The sequence below is a fragment of the Carettochelys insculpta genome, chromosome 11, assembly GCF_033958435.1.
Source record: "Carettochelys insculpta isolate YL-2023 chromosome 11, ASM3395843v1, whole genome shotgun sequence".
In the NCBI taxonomy this organism is placed as follows: Eukaryota; Metazoa; Chordata; order Testudines; family Carettochelyidae; genus Carettochelys; species Carettochelys insculpta.
In genome coordinates, this window is record NC_134147.1 from 4,548,221 (window position 1) to 4,573,152 (window position 24,932).

The 24,932-nt window shown below is 49.1% G+C and overlaps 2 protein-coding genes across 5 annotated transcripts in view; one reads left to right on the plus strand and one right to left on the minus strand.

The window, feature by feature from the left end:
- WDR82 (WD repeat domain 82) overlaps positions 1–4,186 on the plus strand; it is a 30,988-nt gene extending 26,802 nt beyond the window's left edge. The window contains exons 8-9 of the mRNA XM_075004930.1: positions 337–479; positions 1,302–4,186. Of these exons, the coding sequence (XP_074861031.1) occupies positions 337–479; positions 1,302–1,331 (173 nt within the window). The 3' untranslated portion in view covers positions 1,332–4,186. The remainder of the gene's footprint in view (positions 1–336; positions 480–1,301) is intronic.
- A 135-nt stretch (positions 4,187–4,321) lies between these two features.
- PPM1M (protein phosphatase, Mg2+/Mn2+ dependent 1M) lies at positions 4,322–21,305 on the minus strand. Of its 4 annotated transcripts, none has more exons than XM_075004927.1 (10): positions 20,958–21,305; positions 15,727–15,850; positions 14,438–14,596; positions 13,501–13,613; positions 12,304–12,388; positions 11,576–11,694; positions 10,657–10,720; positions 9,567–9,686; positions 8,914–9,062; positions 4,322–8,220 (listed from the first exon to the last, which is right to left on the minus strand). In XM_075004927.1, exons 1-10 carry the CDS (start codon positions 21,185–21,187, stop codon positions 8,073–8,075), a joined length of 1,311 nt encoding a protein of 436 aa, XP_074861028.1. In that variant the 5' UTR covers positions 21,188–21,305; the 3' UTR covers positions 4,322–8,072. The 4 variants fall into 4 exon arrangements, with proteins under 4 accessions (XP_074861028.1, XP_074861027.1, XP_074861026.1 ...); XM_075004926.1 differs by having other exon boundaries at positions 11,576–11,676; positions 14,438–14,692; XM_075004925.1 differs by having other exon boundaries at positions 9,579–9,686; positions 14,438–14,692.
- Between the last annotated feature and the right edge of the window lie 3,627 nt (positions 21,306–24,932).

The window sequence follows — 24,932 nt, forward strand, 5'->3', positions numbered from 1 at the left end:
GATGAGTTGTCTTGTTGAGCTGCATGAGGCTTGAGTGTATAGTTTTTGTGATCACATCAATATTACCTCCCCCTTGGTAACTATATCCTAACAAGTTGGGGTAAGTACTTTCTTCGGATGTGCAGGTGCAAATTATGCTGGCTTTGAATGGCATTCTGTAGGGGCAGAACTTGGCCCTGTAACGTTTATTTTAAAAAGCTGGGAGTCACAGATTGATTGATTTCTATGGATGTGATAGCTCTCTTCTGGTGTCTCAACTACAGTTTACCACTAATACCTTGACTTTTTGTACTCTGTGTTGTCTTTAATGTGTATTCTCTCTTCTTCAACCCACAGGTTCCGAGGATGGAAAAATCCATGTCTGGAATGGGGAGAGTGGGATGAAGGTGGCTGTGTTGGATGGGAAACACACAGGTCCTATAACCTGTCTGCAGTTCAATCCCAAATTCATGACCTTTGCCAGTACATGTTCCAACATGGTAAGACCACAGTGATGTCCATCCGTAGTCTGAGGGCCAAACACCTTATTTCTGGTAGGCCAATGGGCAAGAATTGATGTAGAAGCAGGTTAATTGCCATGATCTATTTCCTTTCCACTGCTTAGTGCTGAAGGAGTGGAAACCACTCACAAGTCTTCTGCTGGAGAGTTCCCAGCCATACAGGTGCATCTGTAATCACAGCCTCTGGTGCTTCTCCTCCCTTAGGCTGATTTGGATGACTGTATGGAAAAGGCTAATCATCCTCTGCTAGGCACTCCCCTAAGCCCACGGAGAGCCCATCTAACTTATATCCTGCCCTTTGTGGGGTTCCCACAGCCAGGCAGGTGGATGGAAGTGTTGGCAATACTTTGGGGACGGAAAGGAACAATGTATTGACCACGTTGGGCTCAAGCAGTGCGTGCTCATGCACGCGAAGATGGGCTCTATCACACCACCATAATATGGCTGATGTTTCATGATCCTTCATCATAAATGGGGAGCTTTTAAGTCTAGTTCAAGTTCACATTTTGAGGCTTGCTAGGAAGCAGAGTTCTGAAAAGTCTAGTGAAGGTACAGAAGGACTGCTAGGCCTGAGCATGCCAGCTTATTGTGCTTAAGATAGAGTGAGCAGTTAACCTCTGGCAGCATCAGTTTGACCTGCATCCCAAACCAAACTGGGCCCAGCAGGACTGCTAATCCTAAATTGCTCATAGCACGTGTCAGACTGCTTGGTTTGCTTTGAGGCTTGCTGGGGTATGCATTTCAAACACTAGCAATTAGTAGATATTCTAGCTCCATGTTTACATTTTCTTCTTCTTTTAGGCTTTTTGGTTGCCAACCATTGATGACTAATTCTGAAACCACCATGTCCACTAGGTGGCTTCCATACTGTTAATAGCAGCGTATTCTTGCAAAGTTTTGAAGCTGCCTACTTCTCCTGGACTGTATGTTCTCATCCTTCATACCCATGTATGTTCCTATATGTCTTCGATTTGCTGCAATCCTTCGGAGTGACTTCTTCATTTGACCTCTGAGAGCCTGCTCCAGCTGTTCTCAGAAACTGGGTGCAACAAGTCCCTACTTCCCTGTCAAACTCCAGTAGGTTCCAGCAGAACTTGTAATTGGCACAGTGTTACTTTTGAGAACATGGCAGAGGAATAATGGGAGGTCTAATTTTATGAGAACTTTGCTGCAGTCTCTAAGGTGTAATGGTGTTTTGTTCGCCTACTGTAAACACACAAGGCTGGGGTGAGCGAGTGGGACATGCAGTTTTGACCAACACCTGCATGCTTATCACGCCTGAAATCTCTACCATGTCAGTGAATTCTACAAATACAAACTTGATTTGTGCCAAATATAAGCAGACTGATGGTTTTTAACCCAGATGTCAGATGCAGAGGGATTTCTTTTTCTGTCGATCACTTGAGCAAAGCTAGAGCATTGCTGCAGATTGGCATCATGGCATCCGTCATTGATTTCTGGTGCTCTGCTGTCTGGCAGACATACAGGTTTTGCCTGCTGAGAGAGAGAGCTTGAAGCAGCCTCCGTGCCATTCATCATCCGGGCACAGAGAGAACTGAAGAGGTCTGGTGGACATCCCACGCAATAAAGGAGTGTGTCAGCAGGAAGATGATTTAAAACAAAGACTGAAACTGCAGTAATCTTCTCCACACCTTCCTTCTGTATCATCTTCGCTGATCTTACTTGTAAATATTAGGGGGGGGATAGTAGGGTGGGGTCATATTTTTTTACTTTTAGATATTAAAGAGTATGATGTGGGCCAGTATTGTGAGATGAGTCCAAGCTGTTTACCTTCCCTGGGTGCAGCTTTCTGCTCCTGTTCTGTAAATAAGTTCCATTAATTATCCCTAACCGAGTCTAGGACTGTCCCCCTTTTTAATACTTTCACATACAAGATTTTAATCCATATACATTTACTCATACACTCTGCAAGTTCTCAACAATTGCTTAAAAGACTGCGGCTTGCCTGAGTTGGGTGGGTGATATCCAGAGCCAAATGGAGAATATGAGATGTGTCCACCTGATATCCTCCAGCCTCTCCCCTGCCCCCATAATCTGCAAGGGCATTCCTTAAAGCAATGCCATGGCAAAAGTATTACACCTCTGTTGGTGATATACTGCACTCTGCTGTCCATTTTTGGGTAATGCAAAAAGTAAATCAAGCCTACCAGCTGGTATTGTTCCACTTTCTCTTTGCTTTCATAAGTGGTCACATAGTTGGTCTGATGCATTTCCACTAGCATGGTGGGAAAGGTAGAATGTACATGGATCTATGCACTGTACTCTGATATTAACGAAATACTTAAGACTTGGAAACTAAGCGTATAGGCTAAGTATATTGCCTTGAAAAAAATCCATTCTTTCTCTCCTGCTGCTGTACCTGGCCTTCAAAAAATGCAAGAGATTATCTAAATAGCAGTGGAACATGGAATAGGCCGATCCTGGGTTTCACTTGCCGTCTCAAACCTGAAAATAATTCATGCCTCTGGTGGTAATGATCTTAATGCTTCACATTGTATAGTTCCAGCTCCACTGTAGAGCCTTAATATAATGCAGAGCATGTACCGCTGGAATAATGTAGGGTGCAGTCCACCTCTCTCTCTACTTCATTATTGCTCATTACTGCTGTTAACATAACAAACACTTCCACAACCAAGGACTGGGGGTGTAGAATGGGTTTCTCTTCACTGCCAGTCCCCTTTGAAGCATTAGTGCATGTTGTGCTGCAGCTTTATCTGTGATGGGCACCGTGTACATCATCAAAAGGGCTGCTGTGCATGAGACAGTCTGAGAAATTAATTGTTTGAACTTATACTATGACTAACAACGCTGTTTAGAGTCTGTGATGTGCCCCTGTGCTAATTATACTGTACATGTTTAAAACTGATTCTATGGGTGTATTCTGTGTTACGTGAGTTAGTCTGTTACTCAGACTTGGTGGGGATCGTATACTGAATTTCTTTTGATCTTGCCAAACACTTACGCTGCAGGAGTTCCAGATCAGAGATTTCTTTGTATGGCTGCATCCGCATCCATTCTGCTGGCTTGTACGTCGCTGATTTCACTTCCAAAAGCCATGGGCAAAGGGAAATGGATATCTGCTCTTACGCATAACTAGACTTCTGCAGCTGTTTTTGTTTTTTTTCCTCCAGCTCTTTCTTGTTGCATTCTGGGCTGTTTGGTGCTGTAGCTGCCATTGTTAGCGTTTCTGTGGGCAACTCTGTTTTGCAGAGGGTTATAACTTTGTTTATCATGTTTACGATGGGAGTGGGGAGTTTATACTTTTAAAAAATAAAATTGAGATTGAAACAATGGTAACCTAAAGCAAACTCTTTCAGGTTTTTGCAAAGGCGAGTAAGATAAGGGAAACAAGCAAGCAGTCCCCAACAGATTTCGGCAGGAAGGAGATTCAGATTTTTCTTCTGAGAAGTGCCATTTGCAAATGCGCTTTAAACAGTTTTCATAAGACTGTGTTACGTAGCCCCAGGTGTATTGTAACCCTCTCAATGTATATGTGTAGCATGGAATATTTAGCATTATAGAGGGCCGAGATATTGATCAAAGAAATTGCACATCAGAAACTTCCACAGCTTTCAGGAAAAGAGAAGTTTGCAGAATGGGACACAAGGCAGCACTGATTATCATGTCAAGCTGGCAGTATTTTGTCTGTAGGGAACTAGCTTTTTCCCTGACTGATTCTTTGTTTTGAGTCTCTCTCGATTTGCATCTGGCACTTAGGATTTCTCACGGGGGGGTGGGGGGGATGTTTAGAAAAAAGTGGGAGGAAAGCTGTCTGTGTTGCCAGAACAATATCTACAAACTTTAAAAAAAATAAATAAATAAAACCTCAGTTGCATTAATTAGCTTTCATGTTTGTAGAGCAAACTGAAAGACAAGGGGAAAGGCTTACAAGGAATGCACAAGGGTTGAAAGCTAAAGAATGTTAAGTAGTGAAGTACCACTCCTAGGGGAAACTGGGTATAGTTGGAAAAGTACATCTTTAAAAAAAAAAAAAAAAAAAAAAATCACCACCTTTACCCAAACTACTGTGAACACACTCCAGGACTATACCTTGTCACTTCGACTCCCATTGGCCCTGCAGTCAGTATGGGAGAGTGAAGTGGATTCTGTTCTGCTTCTGGCACTAATCAGTTAAGTCCTGATTCAGAATCTTCATTATTGATGGTGTCGTAATAATAGTAGAAAGGAGGCTGGCTTGAACTCTTCTCAGATCCGTGTACAAGACTGCAGAGCAGGCAGGTTATTTTAAAAAAAATCCTGTCTCCCAGTCCTGCAAATATTATACAGGTGCTTAACTTTAAATATGTGAGTAATGCCATTGACGCAAGTGCACAAAAGGTTGCTGGATTGTGGCCTTGATTCATGATCTAATCAGAGCTAGTGAGAAGCAACTAAGAATAAATAGGGAAGTTGCATTGTCTCTTCTGATCACAGTTCTGGCTATATTTGCACTTTAACGATCCACAGCAGGCTTTCTGGGTAATAGGCTGGGATCCTATTTACCTTTGGGAGAGGCTGCCTGCTGCAGCTGCTGTCCTCTTGTCTATATCTTTAGTTGTGAGCTTGGTCTTGTGAATTTAACTTTTGCTGGTGACCATCTATGAGTGTACATTAATGTCAAATTATGAAATGCCATAATATACTGCAGATGTGGAAAGTTCAGTGTTGTGGCTGTTATCAAATCAATATTTTGTAGACTGATTGCTTTGAGTAATGTAGATTCTGCATTTACTACTTGATATAGTTTTACAGTGGAAATTTTTACTCTTGGTACGCCCCGAACACATTTAAAATCACCATTTTATTGTGTTAAAAATGCTCCCTGCCTCTGAAGCATTTGTTCTACCTAACTGTAAGGTTTGTAATGGAAACTGACGTCTTCTACTATTGCTGTACTAACCTTCTGCTAAAAGGTGCTTTTCTTGCTCTTAAATATACTAGTAGCTAGTATAACTATGTGTGAGTTTTGTATTGGCATTTGTTTGCTCTTCTTTGTGTAATTGCTTCCCTGGTCAGGTGACCGTTTAGAATTAAACGTGACATCTCTGGATTTAAAAGCATGAACGTGAAAAGGTCCATTGGCTTGAATGTAGTGGAAGACAGAAACCTCTTAACGTGGTCTGGTTGTTAGAAAAGGTCAAAGACCTGCACTAAGCTAACTAGCTTAGGTATGAGCTGTTAAACGATTAGGTTAATTTTATTTTGGGGGGGCGGGGGGGCAGCACTGGGGAAATGAGTTCTGTTGGTTCTCCCCCATACATCTGAAGAGACTGTTAGAGATGTGAAAAGGAGTCATCTGACTGGAAAGTGGTACGTTAACAGGTTTCTTAGGGAGAATGAATCTTTTTTCAGAATTTTTTTTAACCCAGTTCCTCTTATTCAAATGGGGCTTGAAGTGCTTTTCAAACTAGATATATTGTCAGTTTTTTTTTTAAATTGTCACTGAAATCTGGCACTTGCTGTGGTGGACTGCAGTGTCACCTTCGAAAGATGGTATTTCCAGCACTCAGATCTGTCCTCCCACTGTCCTAGGTCGTGGTTGCCACTGATGCAGTGGCAAAACACCATTTTCTCAGCACGCATCTATACTATGAGGGAGGTTCATCTAAGCTGGTGCTTTTTGACTAGAGTGCTGTGAGAACTGTCCATGTGTATTATGAAATTTCGTCAATTTCCCCTCTCCCCAGCTCTTCACAGAGCCACTCTGGGAGGAAACTGATGACCCCCACGCCCATGGGGGTTCAAGCAGCAAGGCTGCCCGAGTCCCCACTGACCCAGGGTTTGTCAATTTCCCCTTACGGTGGTTCTGGCAAATGGGGGAGGGTGGATGGGGAGAAGCCTGTTAAGAGTTGGGATGTGGTTTAAATGCCATGTATCAGCTCCAACTGGCTGGCAGGTGGGGGGAGCCTGCTCTCTGGAGCCACCTCCTCCCCGCTCTGCAAGTAATTTAGTAACTGTTGAAAATTTCAGTGGTGGTTCACTTATGTGACTTCCCATTTGAGCCTTGTTTAGCTTGTAGGCACTACAATGTTACAAACCTCTCTAGTAAGACTAACCATGGTAAAGATTACCTTGATTCAGCTGAAAAGTGGGTGAGCCATGGACTTGTCTCATTGAGGCATGCTGTGTTACCGTAAAGGCTATGCAATTTTAGTTAGGTTAGTACCGTAACTCAAATCAGCATAGATTAGGTTTGCTTACTTTGGGGTCTACACCATCCTGGGTTGTTGGGAGAGACTCTCTCCCATCTATTCTCTGCATTCGTCTCGTTCTGGAGGAGTCCAGGTTTAAGTGATCAGTCAGTTTAGTAGGTCTTCTCTAGACCCATGAAATCAACCTGGGCTGGATCAGTCGCTGCAGGCTGGATCCTCCCAGTAGGGTAGACGACTCCTTTATCACCAACTCTACTTCAGGCAGTCTGAGTCTTCCTTGGAGGTTTTCCATCTGTGCTAACTGAACCAGCTTAGCTGCTTGCAGCTGCTGAAAGCTCAGGGCCTTGAGGTTATACAGGCCTGGGTTGTAAAAATTCTTTTGTTTTATGCAAGTGCTATGGTCTTGCATTAAGATAATATTTTTATTATAACAATTATTTACATTAAATTGCAAAATGCCATTTACGTTCTCTTAAATAACTAAAAATCTGTCTTTATGCATGAAGCTTTTTGTGCTTTTTGAAGTTCATCTTGTTGTATTGCATTGTGCAGGGCTCCGTCACCAACCAGCGTCTTCCCTGTGAAATGGCACTGGTTGTAGAGGCACTGGTGTGACAGGCAATGCTGTTATTTCAGCACTTGGATGCCTCAGGTATGCATAATTCCCACACCTGGAATTGTTGTCCTTCCCCGGCTCTTCCAATGAACTGAAAATCTCAAACTCTAGCTATCACTGATATATGATGCTCTGAGGGCTCATCATGTATCTGAACCTTCACAAATAATCAAGCTGCTCTTCAGTCTGTTTGAGGCCCAGATTTCCAGAAATAAAACATATTCACTCCTCACTCACCTTGTGCAAATGAATCCCTCCCATTGGCATAAAGGTGACTGTAGTTGTTTCTCTTTCCAAGTTGTCCTGCTATTGTTTAAACTGTGCCTAATTTCTTTCAGCGCCAATGGTCATTATCACCCTGTTTGTTGCTGTTTCTCAGCTGACCCAATCCCCATTTTAGCCTGACTGTGCTTAAGTGTAGGTAGGTCGGTCATGTGTTAGCTTCAGAAAAGGACAGTTCATTTTCTTAGACATCCTGCAATAGCCCTCAGACCTCATGTGTTCTTGTGAGTTTAGAAGGGAAGGAGTGGATGTAAGCTGGTTCCAGAAACGGTTGAATGGCCTAATGTCAGTTTCATTTTGTCGGTGGTTAGGGCATAAGGAAAGTTCTTTCCCCTCCAGCTGGCACCGTTCCAGTACCTGTCTTAGCCCAGTGCCTGGTTATACAGTAACACTTCCCCTTTCTTGAAAGTATGCACACAATAGTGATCTCTGAAGTTCACCTGTTGTCTTCAGTGCTCCTTAGTCATAAAACCCTATCTTGCCCAAGTCCTTCATATGATGCTATCTGTCCTGATCCCTGTTGTGCAGTGGGATCACAAACACCGAGATATCATCATGGGATGCTGGGCTGTTGCCATCCAAAGTCCACTGATTGCCATTCTTCTTCCCCCTGGCAGTGTGCACCAGGTGCCTGGCCAGTTCTGAAAACCTGCAACAGGAAAATGAGATTAGGTTGGGTTTATCATGGACCTGTCTCTCGAGGACTTAACATGTAGCACTGCCATTCCTCAGCTACCCACAGGGGCCTTCCACCCCAGAGGCGGCAGTAGAAGTTAGGGGCTTTTGCTACTCGCTGTTGTGCTCACTCATGTCACTGAGGCTACAAATGATGCTAATAATAATTAAAGAAGTCAACAACATTATCCCCATTTTACAGATGAGAAAAGTGAGGTACAAAGTGGTGACATAAATTGCTCAGGGTCAGTCGGTAGGAGCCAGCAAACCCTGGGTCCTCTAATCCCGTGCTCTGCCTACTGCTACTTGCAACCTCCAGTCACGTAGCTGGGACCATGGGCATAGAAATAAGCAGCGAGTTTGGATGGCTGCAGGAATGCTGATGAACATCAGACCAGGCTGTACTGGCTGATGGTACAGAAGGGCCACAATGTTCCATAAGGGAGCTGGAGGATAAGCAAACAGTGTGAGTACAGAAGCTGATGTTATAGGAATTGACATTAACACACAGGACTAAGGCATCTTAGGAAGTGATCTGTGATTTCATGAAGATACAGTCAATGTGAGCAAGAGCAGTCCCATAGCCAAAAAGATATGAAATGGAAACTCTCTCTGGTCTCCATGCCAGCCCCAAGGGGGAGTATCAGCTGGAAAAGATCAGTGGTACCTGTATGGGTCTCTTCTGTTTTCCTCAAGAAAGCTCCTGACCATCTGGGCCAACTCTTCATTGGACAGAACATCCCAAAGGCCATCAGTTGCCATGACAAGCACATCATCTTCTTGAATGTTATGCACAGCAAAGTCAAACACTTTCACCTAGAGAACAGAGTTAGCGCATAGCCAGTGGTATTTTTCAGGTGGCCTTCAGTGAGTTTGGCCTGAAAAATGTAAGCAAGCTATGTTTGATTTCCCTCTGAAGGATGGCCCTGCTTACTGCACCTCTTAAAGGAACAGGGCTGGGAGCTGGGCCTATTCTACTACATTCAGGAAGCCAGAAGAGCATTTGAATCCCAAACTAAATGAGTTGTCTTGGTTTATAATAACTAGGGGCACCTAGAACCACTAGGGCGTTGTCGTAAAGGGCTGATGAGTGCACCATGGAATGGCTAAACTTGGAACAAGCTCCTGTGAAAGAATCCTGGGCTATGACAACAGAGCCTTTCCCTGTCCTTTTTGCCCTGCCCTGCCCTGCCGGATTAGTGCTGTCCAGTATGCAAACCAATACTGAGTTTGTAATAAGGCTAGACTGAGCCTACTGTTGAAGTGGAATCCCTGCTTCCAACAGCCGGGCGGTTGTGCTCTCTTATCGCAATCCCTCACCTGGTCGCATACCTGAGGGATGCAGGAGAGGAATGGTTTGACTTGAACGTCAGTGTCGATAACTTTCAGTCGATGATCCCCCAGCCCTCGTGAAACAGCCAGCATTCCCAGCAAGCGCGTCTGGAATGGAAGAAAGCCGTGTGTCGGTGCAAGCCAGCACCGCGGAGAGGCACCTTCCTTTGGGGAACTGAAGAGATTCTCAGTTTGCACTTACAAGGGCAGATCCTAGCTGCGTTCCCTCCCGAGAGCCATGCAAAAGTCAAGCACCGTAAGGCACTACAAGGGGCTAAACTGTGTGGCTGGGGTGACACTGCCCTTCCCCAAGATGGATGCATGTGCTATGCCAATGGCCACCCTCCCTGCACAACGACTCCTGACACCCCCACCCCGCAAATACCAAGGCCCCCACACCCAGTGGGGTGATCAAGAGGGTGACAGGAATCGGTTCTGTTTGGAGGCAGGGGCAGTAAGACACTACTGTGTAGCTCTGCCTCAGTGTTAATGCCTGCTCTGGAGGTGCTTGTGTGTGCAGCTTGGTATGAAAAATAAGCAGGTGGTTTCTCAGTGAATGTAGGAAGATAGGACGGGACGGGCTGGATCTGACCCATAGGCCGTCGAGTTCAGTGTCCTGTCTGACTGGCCTGTAGCAGGTGCTTCAGAGGAAGGTTTAAGAACTGCACCCAGAGGTCTAACCCTGCTCTCTAGTAGAGGTCGGATACGCCCTGAAGCAGGATGGCTGATACCCCTTCCAAACGTTGTGCTGTCATTAACTGTAATGGTAGGTAGTCTTGATAGCCACGGAACTATCCGCTCCCTCTTTGAATCGTGTCCTTGTCTGGCTGGGATGGCAATGCACATGTGCAATGCAGGCTGAGGGGGGGCTTGCCCACTGCTTTGTCTGGGGACTGTGGAAGCCAAGGGAGTGTGTGATGTGGAAAGTCTGGGTTGAAGAGACCATGTGGGGCAGCAGAGCCAAGGCCCAGAGCATTGCCTGTAACTAGATCAATGAAGGGGAGCAGAGGAGCTGTTGCTGTCTTGACCTGTCAGGCTCTTGCCCTCCCAGGGTTGAGGCTCCATAGCGCATTGTTACCTGCTTCCCCTGGCCGTGGATCAGTGGATACTTGAGGTCGGCTTTCTCCACTGTCTTGTATCCCCTAGAACAAATATAATACGTCATCAGCCTTCGCCTTTTCTGTGGGGCCCATCGCCCGGAGCGTGAGCCTCTCTCAACAGCGCTGAACTTGGCCTCGCGATGCTGCGTGTGATGCCACAGAGGGGTTAAGTGCTACATCTGAGCTTACACAGGGAGTCTACAGAGATGCTCAGCCCAGTTCGTCAAGGGGCTGGTCCTGTCCCTCCTGTCCCACCTCTCCCCACCTGCACCAAGTGAGCTTCCTGGGCCAGTGCCCCAAGAGATGAGGAGCAGAGAGAGTTCTGGGCTAGGACTTACATGTCCTTGTCCTGAACTCACGGCTGCCCTTCCTCAGAGCTAGAAAAACCCAGGGCTTGCTAAAGGCTGGCTGTGAGGCACGGGCACTGGGGTGAGAGACTGAACTCAAGTGTGTGTCTCCACCCTGACGGTCCACAGCCAGTCCAGAAACCCTGACGTACTCAGTGCAGGGAATGGGGTTGAGAGCAGGTGCGTGTCACAAGCATTCAGCACTGGCTGCCATCTGAACACTGTGCAAGGCCAAAGCGAATGGGGCCCCACCCAGAATTTAAACTCCCTTCCCAAGGCCAGCTGCCCCTGGACAGATGTAGAGGCCCCCTGGCAGGGCAGCTTGCGCTCTTGTAGTGCAGATGGGACTTCCGGCACTGGGGCACCAGTCCAACTCCAGTTACCAGTGCTTAATTCCCTTCTCCCCTCCCAAGCAGGATGCGAGATCAGAGGGGTCAGGCCAGCACCTTTCCTTCCTCTACACCGCACCGTCTTGCTGCCAGAAGGGAGCTCAACTGAGCTCACAGAGAGACACAGGCGAAGGAGTAAGCTCTAGAGGTCAGAGACTCACCAGCCAGCCATGGAGTAATCGCGGTACAGGACCTTCTGACCTATGTCGTCAACTTTCAGTCTTCTGGGAAACTCAAACCGGGTGAACTCGTCTGCCAGGAGCTGGGGGTAGAGAAAGGCCTACAGAAGGAATCCAAAGTGGAATTGTCACCTGAGGGGTGAAGGACAACGGCAGCCCTGGAATCGTGAATGGAAAGCCAGGGCTGGAAGTTGGCAGTAGGGTTAAGCTCTGTCATTGGTAGGCAGGGTGATTTAGGACAAGTTGCGGCATGGGTCTGTGCCTCAGTTTCCCCACCAGGAGAACAGAAATGATGACACACAGATGGAAAAGGCAAAGTAAGGTGAAGTAGTGTTACTTGCCATGATCGGCTGTAGCTTGGCCAGCCTCAACCCCTCCTTGGGGCTGCAGAGCCTGGGCTGGGTCCTCTTGCCTTCCGGCTGGGCCCTTTAATAGTGCTGAAGTGCAGGCTGTATTGTCTGAGCTCCATCCACCGCCACCTCAACCTGGTGGGGTGGTGTCCTTTGTCATCCTGCCATTTACCAGCCCCTGGCCCTGGAGAGGAGCACCATAACTGAGGCACTCGACAGCCTGGAGAATGGCCATGCTGGTAGGAGCAGCTCAGGCTAGGGGCACCGCCAGGGCAGGTGCTCACCTGTGCAATCTCTCAGACCCACAAGACACCCATTGTTATGGTACACACAGGTTGGCTCAGGAAAGGCGCCACTCACCAGCTGCTGGATTCTCTGCCTTTCTGTCTCTGGAGTGAACTCGCTGCTTAGGGGCATGATGCTCTGTTTCTGAACTAGGATCGCCCTGCATGGAAAGGAGGGGAGGTTGTGAGCTCATCGCCACCAGGAAAATGCTTTCTTACCTTGAATGTAATCTTTGTGTTATGGTACCCCTCCTCTACACTGGGCACGAGAGCGACCCACTTAGCGTCAATCTTCCCGGGTTAAATTTCACGCGCCTGGGCGGGGGGGAAACGCGTGAAATCAAACCATCGGGGTCAAGAATCAGCCCCTGCGCTCCTCAATACTGTGAAGAGTAAGGGAGAATTCTCCCTTCCACCTCCCTCAGTGAGGACGGCCAGATAAGTCGATCACAGATATGTTGATTCCAGCTACGCAACTGCTGTAGCTGGAATTGTGTATCTACGATTGATTTTATGGTCTAGTGTAGCCCTGACCTCGGTCTAGTGTAACTCCGCTACGCTCGCTCTCTGCTCCTTCCTGCCTACGCTCCTCTGAGTGTTTTGTTCCCCAGGGTCAGGTACACACCCAACCACCTGCTGCCCAATTCATCGCTGGGATCAGAAGGCACAACTCTGAGGTCACAGTAACACCTGGGATGGACACAGCAGATGGACACAGCTGGCTTAATTCAGCACTGCTGAAACTTGCCTCGTTTCATTGCAGCTGCATCCTTGCACCAATGCAGAGTATGGCCCAGTCAGAGGACACCACATTGGCAGAAGCAATGAACTGAGAACGGCTCAGGAGCCTCTGAAATCTTTCCCCCGGCTGTTTGAACACACGGCACCCCGAGGCTAGGGTCAGGAAGAAGGGACACAAACAATGCTTGTCCCACCAGCCCAGCTGGAAGTGGTTTTAGCTGCAGCTTAATGCGTCTAGAGCCAACAAAGTCACTGGGGTCCATTGGTTTTGCAGCTCCTTTTCATATTCACTAGCCCAGTGCTGTCCGCGTAGTATATTCCGCCGGTCTGGCTGTCCAGCTCTTCATTCGCAAGGTGGACACAAGTGAATGCTGCAGTGGCCACCTGCCCCCCAGGACTGAACAAATACATCCTACCCATGGGTGGGGTTACCCATTGCGCTCAACACCCTGGGAGCCAGCATGCTGCATCCACTAAGTCCCCTCTGCTGAGGAAGCTGCAATGTCCACCCTGAGCTGCGACCTGAACTCACCTGCTGTCCCCTGCGTTAGCCACGTAGAGCTTCCCCTGCAGGTAGAGGGCAACCAGCGCCGTGCAGCCTCCTGCCCAATCAGTTGCCTCCATCTCTTGCCCGATCGCTTCATCCTGTGGGCATGAACAGCTTCCGTTCGCGACCCAATCTGTGGCCTGCGGCTCTCTGGAAGGGCAGCAGGCTCAATCCAGGGGAGATCGGCCCAGCTCTCCTGGGGGGGTCAGTAGGAGTTGTCAGCCTGACTGCCCCTTGTTCCCCCGAACATCTCTCGAGAGAACCGACGGAACGAGAGAGGGGAATGGAGGTGTTGCTCTGGCGCAGCCGCCAGGAAACCTAGTTCAGGGCAAATCTCAGACCTGCAGGACACCAGCGTGTGCTGTGGCAGGTCCAGGGGTGGTTTTTCAAGGGCCCAAAGGGCAGTTAGGCTCCCAGCTACTACTGAACACCTGTGGGAATTGGGCACCTCTCTCTTGTACACCTTTGGATGTGTCTTCTACCTCAGCTGAGGCACAGTTATTGCTTCAGGCAGGGTGTACACAGGTTCTCTCAAACCAGTGCGAATGGCTTGCGGGGGGACAAATTTAGCCTGGTCTGCACCAGGCCACCACTGGGGGTTAGGTTCAGGCTGGAGCTCAGCTAGAAGAAGCTGCTCTGAACCAAACAAATAGCATGGGCACGCTGCAAGTTTGGGCAGCCTTAGAGACGTCAAGCGAGAGGGGAGGTGCTTGGCCTGGCAGGAGATCCAAGTTTGGGCAGCAGGACTGCAGGTGGGTTGGTGGCACACCAGGTCAGAGCTGGCCCTCACTGTGCTCAGTGAGAATGGCTTTGCTGGCCATCAGGCAGAGGCCGGGCTATAGCTTGTGGCCATCCCTAATACTGACTGTGGCAGGAGCAGCAGTGACAGGTTTCTCCAGGTACCGCTGGGTGAATCACTCACACACTCCTGGAAGGCACTCTCCAGCGCCCCAATGACCACGTCTTCCTGCTGGATTTCCTTTTCCTCCACGAACAGGGGGTCGCTGGGGCAAACGCAGCAGCCACTCAAATGCATGGGGGGCTGGGCTCCAGCGAGGGCTTCCACCACCTCCTCCAGCTTCTGCTTGATGCAGTAATGCAAGTAGTTGGAAGCGCTGATTGCTGCATCTGGGCCACCATGGCCATCAAACAGAGCCCAGTAGCAGCCTGTCAGATACTAGTGGGAGAAGATGACATTTGGGGTAAATTACAGCTAAATGATAGCACAGAACAAGGAGAGCCAGGAGTGGTGGCAGGAAACAAACTTTATGGGACTCTGGGAAACTTGGCCACACCCATGATAAGTGGTCACCCGGCTCACTAAAGTCATGCTGGATTACGGATGGTGCCAGAGGAGAGAGTTCTGCATTAGAGAGGTTCAACCTGTACAGGTTTTATACAAACATACGTGCCAGGCAGGTGGGGGGACAGGCTGACTGGCTTTTTCAGATTCACTAGTGCATCATATGGCTGTCCCGATATGCTGAGCCCTGGGCATTCTTGTCTTACTCTTGGCCTGGTGACGCTCTGCAGGGCTAATGCTGGAACTCATACCTGCTGCAGCATTTCATGGGAAGTTCAGGACCAACAAACAGAACTATTAGTGTTCTTGCTGCCTGATGGCTTTTAGCCAAGCAGCATTTATCCTTCGTAGCATGAGCTGGTTTCCCATTGCCATACACAGTTGCTTTTGCCCATAAGGTAACAAAGCAGACATGGCTACTGACAACAGCCCTAGATGGGAAATGGCCAGTGAAATGTTCCATGGATATGGCCAGGCATAACAGGATCGAGCAGTTAATATGAGCCCCCTAGCTAGGGATCTCAACTCTATTTGTTCACTAGCAACTCACAGCAATGGGATGTACGCTGAGAGCAGCTGTCTCCAGCAATGGGACTTTGAAGTGTGGCAGTGGGTAGACTCATACCATCCGTGTGGGTAGAGCGGGAGACCCTCATGGCCAGAGATGGTGGAACCTATGTTAGGTGGCCTGTATTCAGACATCCTCCTTCAGTGCTGAATTCAAACCCACAGAAATCCCAAGGAGGACTTTCTGGGGTAGGCCCCCGAGCCGAACCCACAGCCAGGGTGCTAATCCCAACAGGTGCATAGGAAGGATCAGACAACTCCTGTAGGTGACATGGTGAGCAGGGAGCTAACCACCTCCATTTGTGAGATACTGGTAGATTAGAAAGAAAATAGGGAATCACCTGATTGGAGCAAAGAATCAACCAGTCCTGATCCTCCTCCAGGCCAGTCTCCCTCCTCTGGATGGATATATGGCAGCATGTGGCCTGGTCCTCATTGAACTCTGATTTCTCTGCATTGATAACTCTAAGGAGACAAACACGCCGGTTAACTGCGAACGCCACACACTCATGGCCTTGTGCTGGGCCCAAATCAACTGTGTAAAGCACCTCTGGAAAAACAGTATCACATTTTTGCTAATGCTTCTGATTCTGTGTTGCTAATGCTTGTGATTTTTTTCATGAATGCATTGGTCTTCTCCAAACCCCAGCTCCTGAAGTCTTCGGATAAGGAGAATCTCAGCTTGCATTTCTCAAAGTATATTTCTGGCCATTCTCATTGCAGAAAAAAGCTAGGAAACATGGCCCCTGATAGCTCAATTGCCACAAAGCCAAAGAAGAAAAAAAAAACCTCATGATTTTAAAGTTAGCCTTGTGTTTTTTGGGGACAGTGAACCATGGCTCTGCAATGCCTTTGTGAAGCTCACAGGGGCAAATCAATTCCAGGGATGGATAGTCTGAGTAAATAACGAAAACTAATCACTGGGAAGAGCCTGGAGCTATTTATTGGAAATGATATCAGTCATTGCACATTCTTTGCTGGCTTTTTCAGTGTGGGTGTGTACATATCTTTTGCACCAGACTGGCTACCAGAACCATCACATCTCTGGCACCCTCCGTTTGAGGCTTCCGAAGTACTTAATAAACATTCTGGGCATCACATTGCAAAAAAGATGTGGAGAAATTGGAGAAGTCCCAGAGAAGAGAAACAAGAGTGATAAAAGGTCTAGAGAATGTGAGCTATGAGGGAAGACTGAAAGATCTGGGTTTAGTCCCAGAGAGGTGGCTGTGTTAGTCTGTATCATCACAGAACAAAACAGCAGTCCTGTAGCACTTTAAAAACTAACAAAATGATGTATTAGGTGATGAGCTTTCATGGGACAGACCCACTTCTTCAGATCTGGAAATCCTGATGAAAGTAAACTGCCATGACGAGAATTTAGCAGAAAGATAGAAAAAACCCTACTGCTAACCCTAAAAAGCAGCCAAAGCCTCAGCACTTGCTTGGCTTTTCTCCTGGAGGGAGAGAGAGGGCAGTGACCCAGCCAGGGCTGGCTCAGATGACACCTCACTGATTTATTGCCTCAAGTTTGCATCGGCATGATTAGAATTCTTCCTCAAAAGATTACGGACTCTTCCTCCGGCCTGCAAGCCGGCCTGGCCAGCCTATCCCACTATTAGGAGTTACTCTGAAGAGCCTTGTTTGACCTGTTCTCTGCAGCTTTAGGGTTTATCCTGATCTTGTGCAGCTCAGGATAAACAAAGCCATCCTGGAGGAAGACCCTGAATGAATGGCTGAAGGAAAGAGCTGTAGCTCCCCTGAAGGCCTGCAAATTTGCAACAGCAGCTTTACAGCCCCTCAGGATTTGTCGAAGAGCAAAGACAGCAGAGGAGAGGCCTGTAGGAAATGGATGAGTGGGCACAGCTGGAGGAACATTCCTCTTTGTAGGGTGCTGACTGTGCTCTGTGCCGTGCTTGGATCCTGGCACTAGAGGGGCTGTGTGATTTCCCCAGTCACCTGTGCCGTTTGGCTGACTAGACGACAACATGGCATGGTGGCCTTGGCTCTCTGATGGGACTTTTGCCTGTAATCATGAGAGCCCTGTACGGATGCAAAAATGGACCTGGTAAAAGCGAGCTGCGGATGTCAGCAACTTACACAATTTGTACCTGTGTCTGCCAAAATGGGCTACGAATATCTCTGTCCGTCCCCACAGATGCAGCTAGAAAGTGGATCTCTGGGGCTTTGCAGGGCTCTGTTGATCATGTGGAATCTCCCCAGCTTGGGGCACTGGTTGTGCTGAGGCCTCGGCCGGGAAATCTCCAGGGAGAGTCCAGCGTGCTGCACAGAGAAGTGCTGTTGCTTCGCAAGGGGGTGCTCTACCACTAACCCGAGCCAGGGCTCTAAGGAGCTCTTAGCCGCCAGGGTGTGCCCCTGCCCTCCCTCTGGCATTGTTATCCTGGCCAAACTCCAGCAGTGAGAGTTACTCTGCCTGCAAAGTTTCCCTGCAGTTTCAAGTGCTGTTCCTCCCTTGCTGCCCGCGGTGCTGCGGGGTGCTGAAACACAGTGCCACCCTTGTTGTATTGCTTCCTTTCTAACAACGAGGAAGAACTGGCACCTTCCGGGTTGAAGTCTGTTGCATGGCCCTACCTGCTAACGCCCAGCTGAGCTGGGAGTCCAGCTCTGGTTGTCTCCAGGCAGCTCCTAACTGGACAGGAGTTCTCTGATCATTGCCTCTGCGGCACCCTTTGCAGATGGGACCTCAGGCTGTCTGTCCTCCATCCTAAGGGGCTGTGAGCAGTAGCATTTCTGTTGACACAGACACGACTTGTGCCAGCAAGAACCGCTGCCCACTCCTCGTGGTATAACCCCTCCTGAGGTCCCTTCCAGCCCTAGGATTCTATGAGTCTATGACACGCTGGCTCTGCACATTTTCAGACAACTCTTTTTTTACCAGGCAGCAGGAAACGTGCAGATCTTTCTAACACCAGGTTGGCCACAGGCTTTTGTCTCCCTGGCCCATCCTGCCATGTTCCCACCAGGCTCCTGACCACTAGTGGTGAGAAGATTCCTTTTGCAGCATCTAACAAATGTAACCCACCCACCTAGGTGTGATTCACTGTCCCATGTAGGGGCACATATACCACTTACAGAGAGAGAGAGAGTGAGCCGCCTTCACAGCCTTAGCTGAGAGCCAGCTGGCTTCTAGCTCAAACTCCTAGAAGCTCCTGCACTAAGCTCCACAGGTTACAGGTTTCAGTCTGCCTGTGGGCACAAGGACTTCTTGCCCTAAGCCTACTTGCTCGAGCTGGGGATGGGGACAGTGTGTGGCTATCAGGAAGGTTCTCTACCCCCGTACCAGCTGGGAAGCCTTCCACTGAGGATTTTCTGACCTGACTTCTTCTTGAAATGGGTGAGGCCAGATGTGGTCCAGCCAGAAGACACTGTGCAGTGTCCTATCCATATGCAGATGACAAGAGTGGATGTTAAGAATTATGTTGGGGTGGTGGGGGGGAACAATCTGCCAAAAGTACCAGAATACACAAGGAGCAGGTAGTGAAGAAGGCAGATGACAAGGTTGTGTAGGTACAGTGGGGTCGGGGCAAATACCTGGGAAAAATACCCCACAAAGTTACTTGAATAAAAGTACTGCTCCTGGGGGGGAAACGTAATCAAGTAAAAGTCATGTGTCCTTCTGGACAGCTCATCATCGTCGATAACCGTGGGCTCGGCACCGGTTGGTGTCTGATGCCTGTCTCACTATTTCCTTCCATCTTTCCCTGTCCAGTGCAGAGTGGCTTAGTTTCTGTAGACTAGTCCCGCACCAATCTACTACATCATCTATCCATTCTCTGTGGGGTCTGCCTCTCCTATTTAGAACTGTCCATTATGCCAAATACCAGGGTCTTGATTTTTCGTTCGTCATTCATTCTGCAAATATATCCAAATAGTTATACCTTCCATTTTATAACCTTCTGCAGCAGGTTCTCTTTCGGCTTTATCTTTCTATATCATTCCTCACTGGTGACCTTCTGCATCCATCTTATCTTCAGAATCTTTCTATAACAACTCCTTTTGAACGCCACTATTCTTCTTTTCGAATCTTTTGTCATCCCCCATGTCTCACATCTGTACAACATGCTGCTGAATACACACGTTTTCAAGACGCTCAGCTTTGTTCTTAAGCTAATTGCTTTGCTTTTCCAGATCTTATCCATCGCCTTCAAACTCACTCTTGCTTTCGCTATTCTAGTCGTTATTTCCTTCTTACAGTCCAGATCATACGTTATGTTGCTCCCCAGATGTGAACTTCTCTACATTTTCTAGTTCAATACCATCAACTCTCATCTTCCTTCCTATTTCCTTATCTCCAAATACCATTTTTTTGTTTTATCTATGTTCATAATCAGTCCGTACCACTTCCCTTCTTCATTTAACACACGCACTGTTTTTGCTAGCTTCTCCTCGTCTTCCTCAACGATAACGATATCATCCACGAACCTCAAGTTGTTAATTTTTTTCCTGTGCACAGATATCCCTTCTACCTCTTCCTTGATCTTGTCCATCGCTCTCTGGACAGCTACTTGAATAAACATACAAAACCTGCCGTGTCTTTATTGTACTCAAGTATCCAGAAGTAAAAATTAGCCATCCCAAGCTATGGGTACTTCTGGGTACTTGTGTACAAGTCAGATGTGGTGTGTCTGTACTCTTACTCAAGTAGTTTTTCAGAAGGATACTCAGCTGGTTACTTAATTATATTTTTTTCTAAAGCAGCTATACTTTTACTCAAGTAACTTTCTGGGTAGTTTTTCCACCTCTGCTTTTGAGTTCCCAAACCTGTTTCCAGAGAACAAAGAAACCCCAGTGCCTGGCTCTGTCGAAAACCACTCTAAGCAATGGCTGGAGAGCGAGAGACTGAGGCAGTCAGCTGACCCTGGCTGAGGAGGAGTCCCCGACTGGTTTAGATTTTGATGGAACAAGGCACCTCTTTTTCTTTGGGCCCCTCCGAAGGATTTTAAGGTGCAGAACCCGCCTCTTTATCTCCTTATGTCAATGGGTTTATTTTCCTAGAATCCTAGGGCTGCAAGCAGGATCAAGCCCAATTAGGTCATCCCTCCCAGGACCCTGCCCAGCTGGGACTTAAAAACGTCTAGGGCTGGAGATTCCACCACCTCTCTAGGTAATGCATTCCAGCGCTTCACCACCCTCCTGCTGAAATAGTTTTCCCTGATAACCATCCTGCACCCCTCCACCCCCGTAACTTGAGGCCATTGCTCCTCCTTCTGCTGTTTACTGAGAACAGCCTCTCTCCATCCTCTTCAGAGCCCCCCTTCAGGAAGTTGAAGGCTGCTATCAAATTCCCCCCCGCCGCACTCTTCTTCTGCAAACTAAAGAAGCCCAAATCTCTCAGCCTCTCCTCATAGGTCATGTGCTCCAGCGCCCCCCTTATTTTCTTATTCCTTATTCTCCCATTAGCCTTCTGGGCTCCCAGGGCACGTGAGTGGCTCTCATCCACTGTAACCCCTCTGTGCTTAACTCTAAGCCAGCGGCACCAAACACAAATCGGAGTAAACAAGGCAAGTTGCTTCGCTGGCGGAGCCAGCAGCCGGACAGAGCCCAGGGAACTCACTCAGCGTAGCCCGTCTTCCACTGCAGCGGCCTGTCCCGGGGCGGGCTGTAAACTGGCCGCCCGCCACCCTGGCTGTCCCTGAAGCAGCCTCCGCGCAGGAACCTGGGCCTCCGGTACCGGGAGGCGGCTGGCAGCTGCTGCTCCGCCTGTCGCGCGGGGGACTCGGCTCGCCCTGGGCTCGCTGCGGACCCGCTTCGGAACAAACGCTTCTTGAGCCAGCCGGAAGACATGAAAACGGAGCGCGCAGGGGGGCCCGCGGCAGCTCGCTCCAGCGCCCAGCCCGAAACAGAAGCCGGCTGCTGGGGGCCGAGTCACAAACGCGAATGAAGGGCCCCTTGCAACCGCTGGCTCCGGCGCCTGTGACTCAGCCGTGCACACCCACGCGCTGCCTGCAACACGACCTCGGCCCGCGGCTCCTCCCCCGGGTCTTGCACAAGCCCCCGCGCAGGGCCGTTCCCCTGGTGAGCCAATGGAAGACTTTGCGCATTTGCAGTGTCTAGCCCCAGCCAGAGGGCTGCCCTGTTGTATAAGCCTGGGGAGCGGCAGGCCCTGTTTGGGGGGTTCCCTTTCCTTTGTGACACCCCCGGGCCGAATAAATGTTATGTGCACCAAAGCGTGAGGCAGGTGCGCACCCCTCATGGGCACACACGCTGCCGGCTGGGGGGGTTCTGCTGGTCCAGGGTGAGCAAACTTTTTACATCGGGCTCCACTTTTCATCCCTGGATTCCCCCCAACTTGTCTAAGATGATCCAAACTGGTGGAAAGTTTGGTTATGTTCATGCGGGGCGGGGGGAATCCCTTTCGGCACGTGGAAGAACATAAGAAGGTAAAAAGGACGTTAATAGGTATGGAAACGTGAAGTCACACACAAAAACAGTACCATCTTGCAACATTTTAATGAGATGGATGAGCCTGAGCCCCAGCAGCTGCTGGGGCTGGGGCCCCCTTATGAAATTTCACTCCCTGAGGGGCCTGCCCCCAATTTTGCACACCCCTGTGCTAAGCAGCTGGGTGACATCTGAACCTCTCTTGGGTGGCCACCCACATTGTCAGCTGACAGGGAACAAGTAAAGCGCTCGCAGGCTACACGTGACAAACCAAGGTAGTGTTGCTATCTCCATTGCCCACTGCCCAGTCCAGTGTGCTAACCATATGACCAGACTTCCTCAGGCCAGGCCAGACTTGAAACTACAGAGGATTTTAGGACCGCTGTTTTCCTGGTTGCCGGTAAGGAGGATGTCAAAGGGGTACGTTTAAGGAACCTCACAGACTTGAGCAACCCCGGACAGACGAAACCAGGACGGAAGAGGTTCTTGGCACAGGTTAGAACGTTGGTCTGAGCACAGAATTGAGAGTCAGCAACTCGTGCGGCTAGTGTCAGCTCTGACACTGCCTGCTCCTATGGCCTTGGGTACATCATTTAACAGAGGGCCAATTAAAATTAAATGGGCCTCTCTGCCCCTCCAGAACTACTGAACTCCCCAAAGCACTGAGCAATTTCTTCCTTGCTCTTCTCTAATCTCCAGACCCCACATGTACAGTCTCTCCTTGCCCTGCCCAGAGAACATATTGGCATCTCGCTAACTCACTGCGACGTGGATTCTAAGCAGCTCTCCAGGCCTGGCTCCAGCGTTCCCTTTATTTTTTTCCATCCATGGGCAGAATAAATTTTATGTGTACCCAGGCACATGCTGATGTGGACCACCAGTAACAGTGGTGGGTGACTGTGGGAAGTCTGCTCATCAGCTGGGCAGCACCTGAATCTCTCCCGGGCAGATGCTCAAACACTTAGAGAGAACACTACCTGGTTACTTTAGTGGCCACTCCTGCTGCTTTGAAGTCAGTTGCAGGACTCCCCTCTGGCTCTGAATCTGATGCGTTTTACTCCGTGTCGTCCTCAGGGAGATAATATTTACTCCACACCTCCCCGTGGCAAGGGGCTGGGGAGAAGCGGTTGGCGTTTGTAAAGTGATTTAAGTGCTAAGTGGTGTCACCGGATCTGACCCAGACACCTCCCTTGGGTCTAGTCCTCTGGAGACGACAGGTGGAGGTGGTGCTGGAGCCAAGGATGAGGCTGGGGACAGCAGCTGAAAGAGGTAAAAATCCTAGCAGAAATCAGTGGCAAAATTCCCATTGATTTTGCTGGGGCCAGGGCTCCACCGCAGGACTGCAGCTCAGGCCAAGCCTCATCCTTGGCTCCAGGAGCACCTCCACCTGTTGTCTCCAGAGGACCAGACCCACGGGCATCGAGGCAAATGCTCAGTGACACAGCTCCTGCCTCAGTGACACAAAGCCACACGCCTCGTTGATTTTCCTAGCTGCAGTCAGTGTTCCCTGCAAGCTGAGCACTTGCACGGCCTCACAGGAGATGTTCAGGTGTTCCCTGTCGGCTGAGCGCTTTGGCAGCTGCTCTGGAGGGATTCAGGAGCTGCCCAGCTCATTGGCAGAGTGCCCAGAGCCACCCACAGTGGGCAGCGTGTTTCTATGGCTGTGGCACATCAGGACATTCCTTGGTGCACATAATATTTATTCTGCCCATAGATGGAAAAAATTATAAAGGGCACCTGCCTGGGAGGTGAGACTTCGCCATGCATAAGGCTCCCCGTGTCCTTCTCCTTCCCACCTTATTTCTCCTCTTTCCTATACCTCTCCTTTTGCTTTTTCCCTGATCCCAGTCTGACTTAGCCAGCCACGCCTGCCCTCTTTGCAGCACCGCAAAGGGGCACCTCAGTGTAATGATTTGAGCAGCTGGATGCTGAGACCAGCTTGCTGGGGCTTGTGGTGGCTGATGAGGCTGTGCTGAGCTTGCCCTTTTCAACCGGGAGGTTGCAGTTGTGTTTAGTGGCTCCTCTGTTCCCCTGAAAGGACAGCTCCAAGAGGCCAGGGTAAATGGGATATGCCAGAGAACAGGACTGGGGCCAGGCCAGGCCAGGCCAGGCCAGTCCTTGCCTGGGTACTGCAAAGGCTGTTCTGGGTGCTGCTATGATACACAAACTAAAAATAATTATTCCAGTGAAACATGAAGCAGAAGTGAAACTGCCGAGGGCTGGTGGGAGTTGGGGGAGGATGAAACAGAGCCATGACGTTGTTATTTGTACCCTTGCTAGAGGTGCCTATGGCCTATGACAGCAGCTCCAAAATATAGAGACACTGGCGGACAATTTTGCACCTCAGATTGAGGGGTTGAGTTAATGCCCACCATCCGGTCTCACAGCCATTTTACTCTGTGGAAGGAAAATGTGCCCTCGTTTCGCTTGACATCTTCTCTCGCCCCCACAAACCAATGGCTCGGCTGTCACTAGGAAGTGAAAGTAACTCATGGCAGAAAGAGAAGCTGTTCGCAGTGGCCGTGTTGAGCACAGAGCTGAAAACAAATGGCGAAAAGCATGTTGGATTAGACAGCTTCTCTCTGTGGCTTATTGTGGACGCTGGGAGAAACGCAGCAGAGAAGGACGTTTGCTTGATCACTGTAGTGAGGCTGTGCAGAGAGACCTGTGTGAGTGAGGGACTGTACAAGGCACGTAATAAAAGGATAATCTCTGCCCCTTTGTTTTTCATAATACCTTGAGCTTTTCTCCCTTTCCCCTCAAAGGTAGCCCTGGCTGCCAGGCTATCTTGAACCTGGGACCTCTGGGGAGCTTGATGCGTAAGTCTGTATAGTCAGAGCCAGAGGCCCACTTGCTCCCAGTAAAGGTTGTACAGAAGGCTCGTTCTTTCTCTGTGTAAGTGGTGTCAGTGCCACTCCATGGCACAGTGAACCCCCCCAGGTGTGTGGGTGACACCAGCACATTCCTGACCTGTGCATCTGGGGGGTCACATGCCTAACTTTTTCCTGGAGAAGGGGCGATCCCATCTGCCAGCAACAGAACTCACAGCAAACTCCAGGTTAATTTGAGACTGGAGGGATGGCGGGGAGGGTTGGCGCTGGCATAGTGCTGTTTATTCCCCCACACAAGTATTGATGGGCGTGCAGTG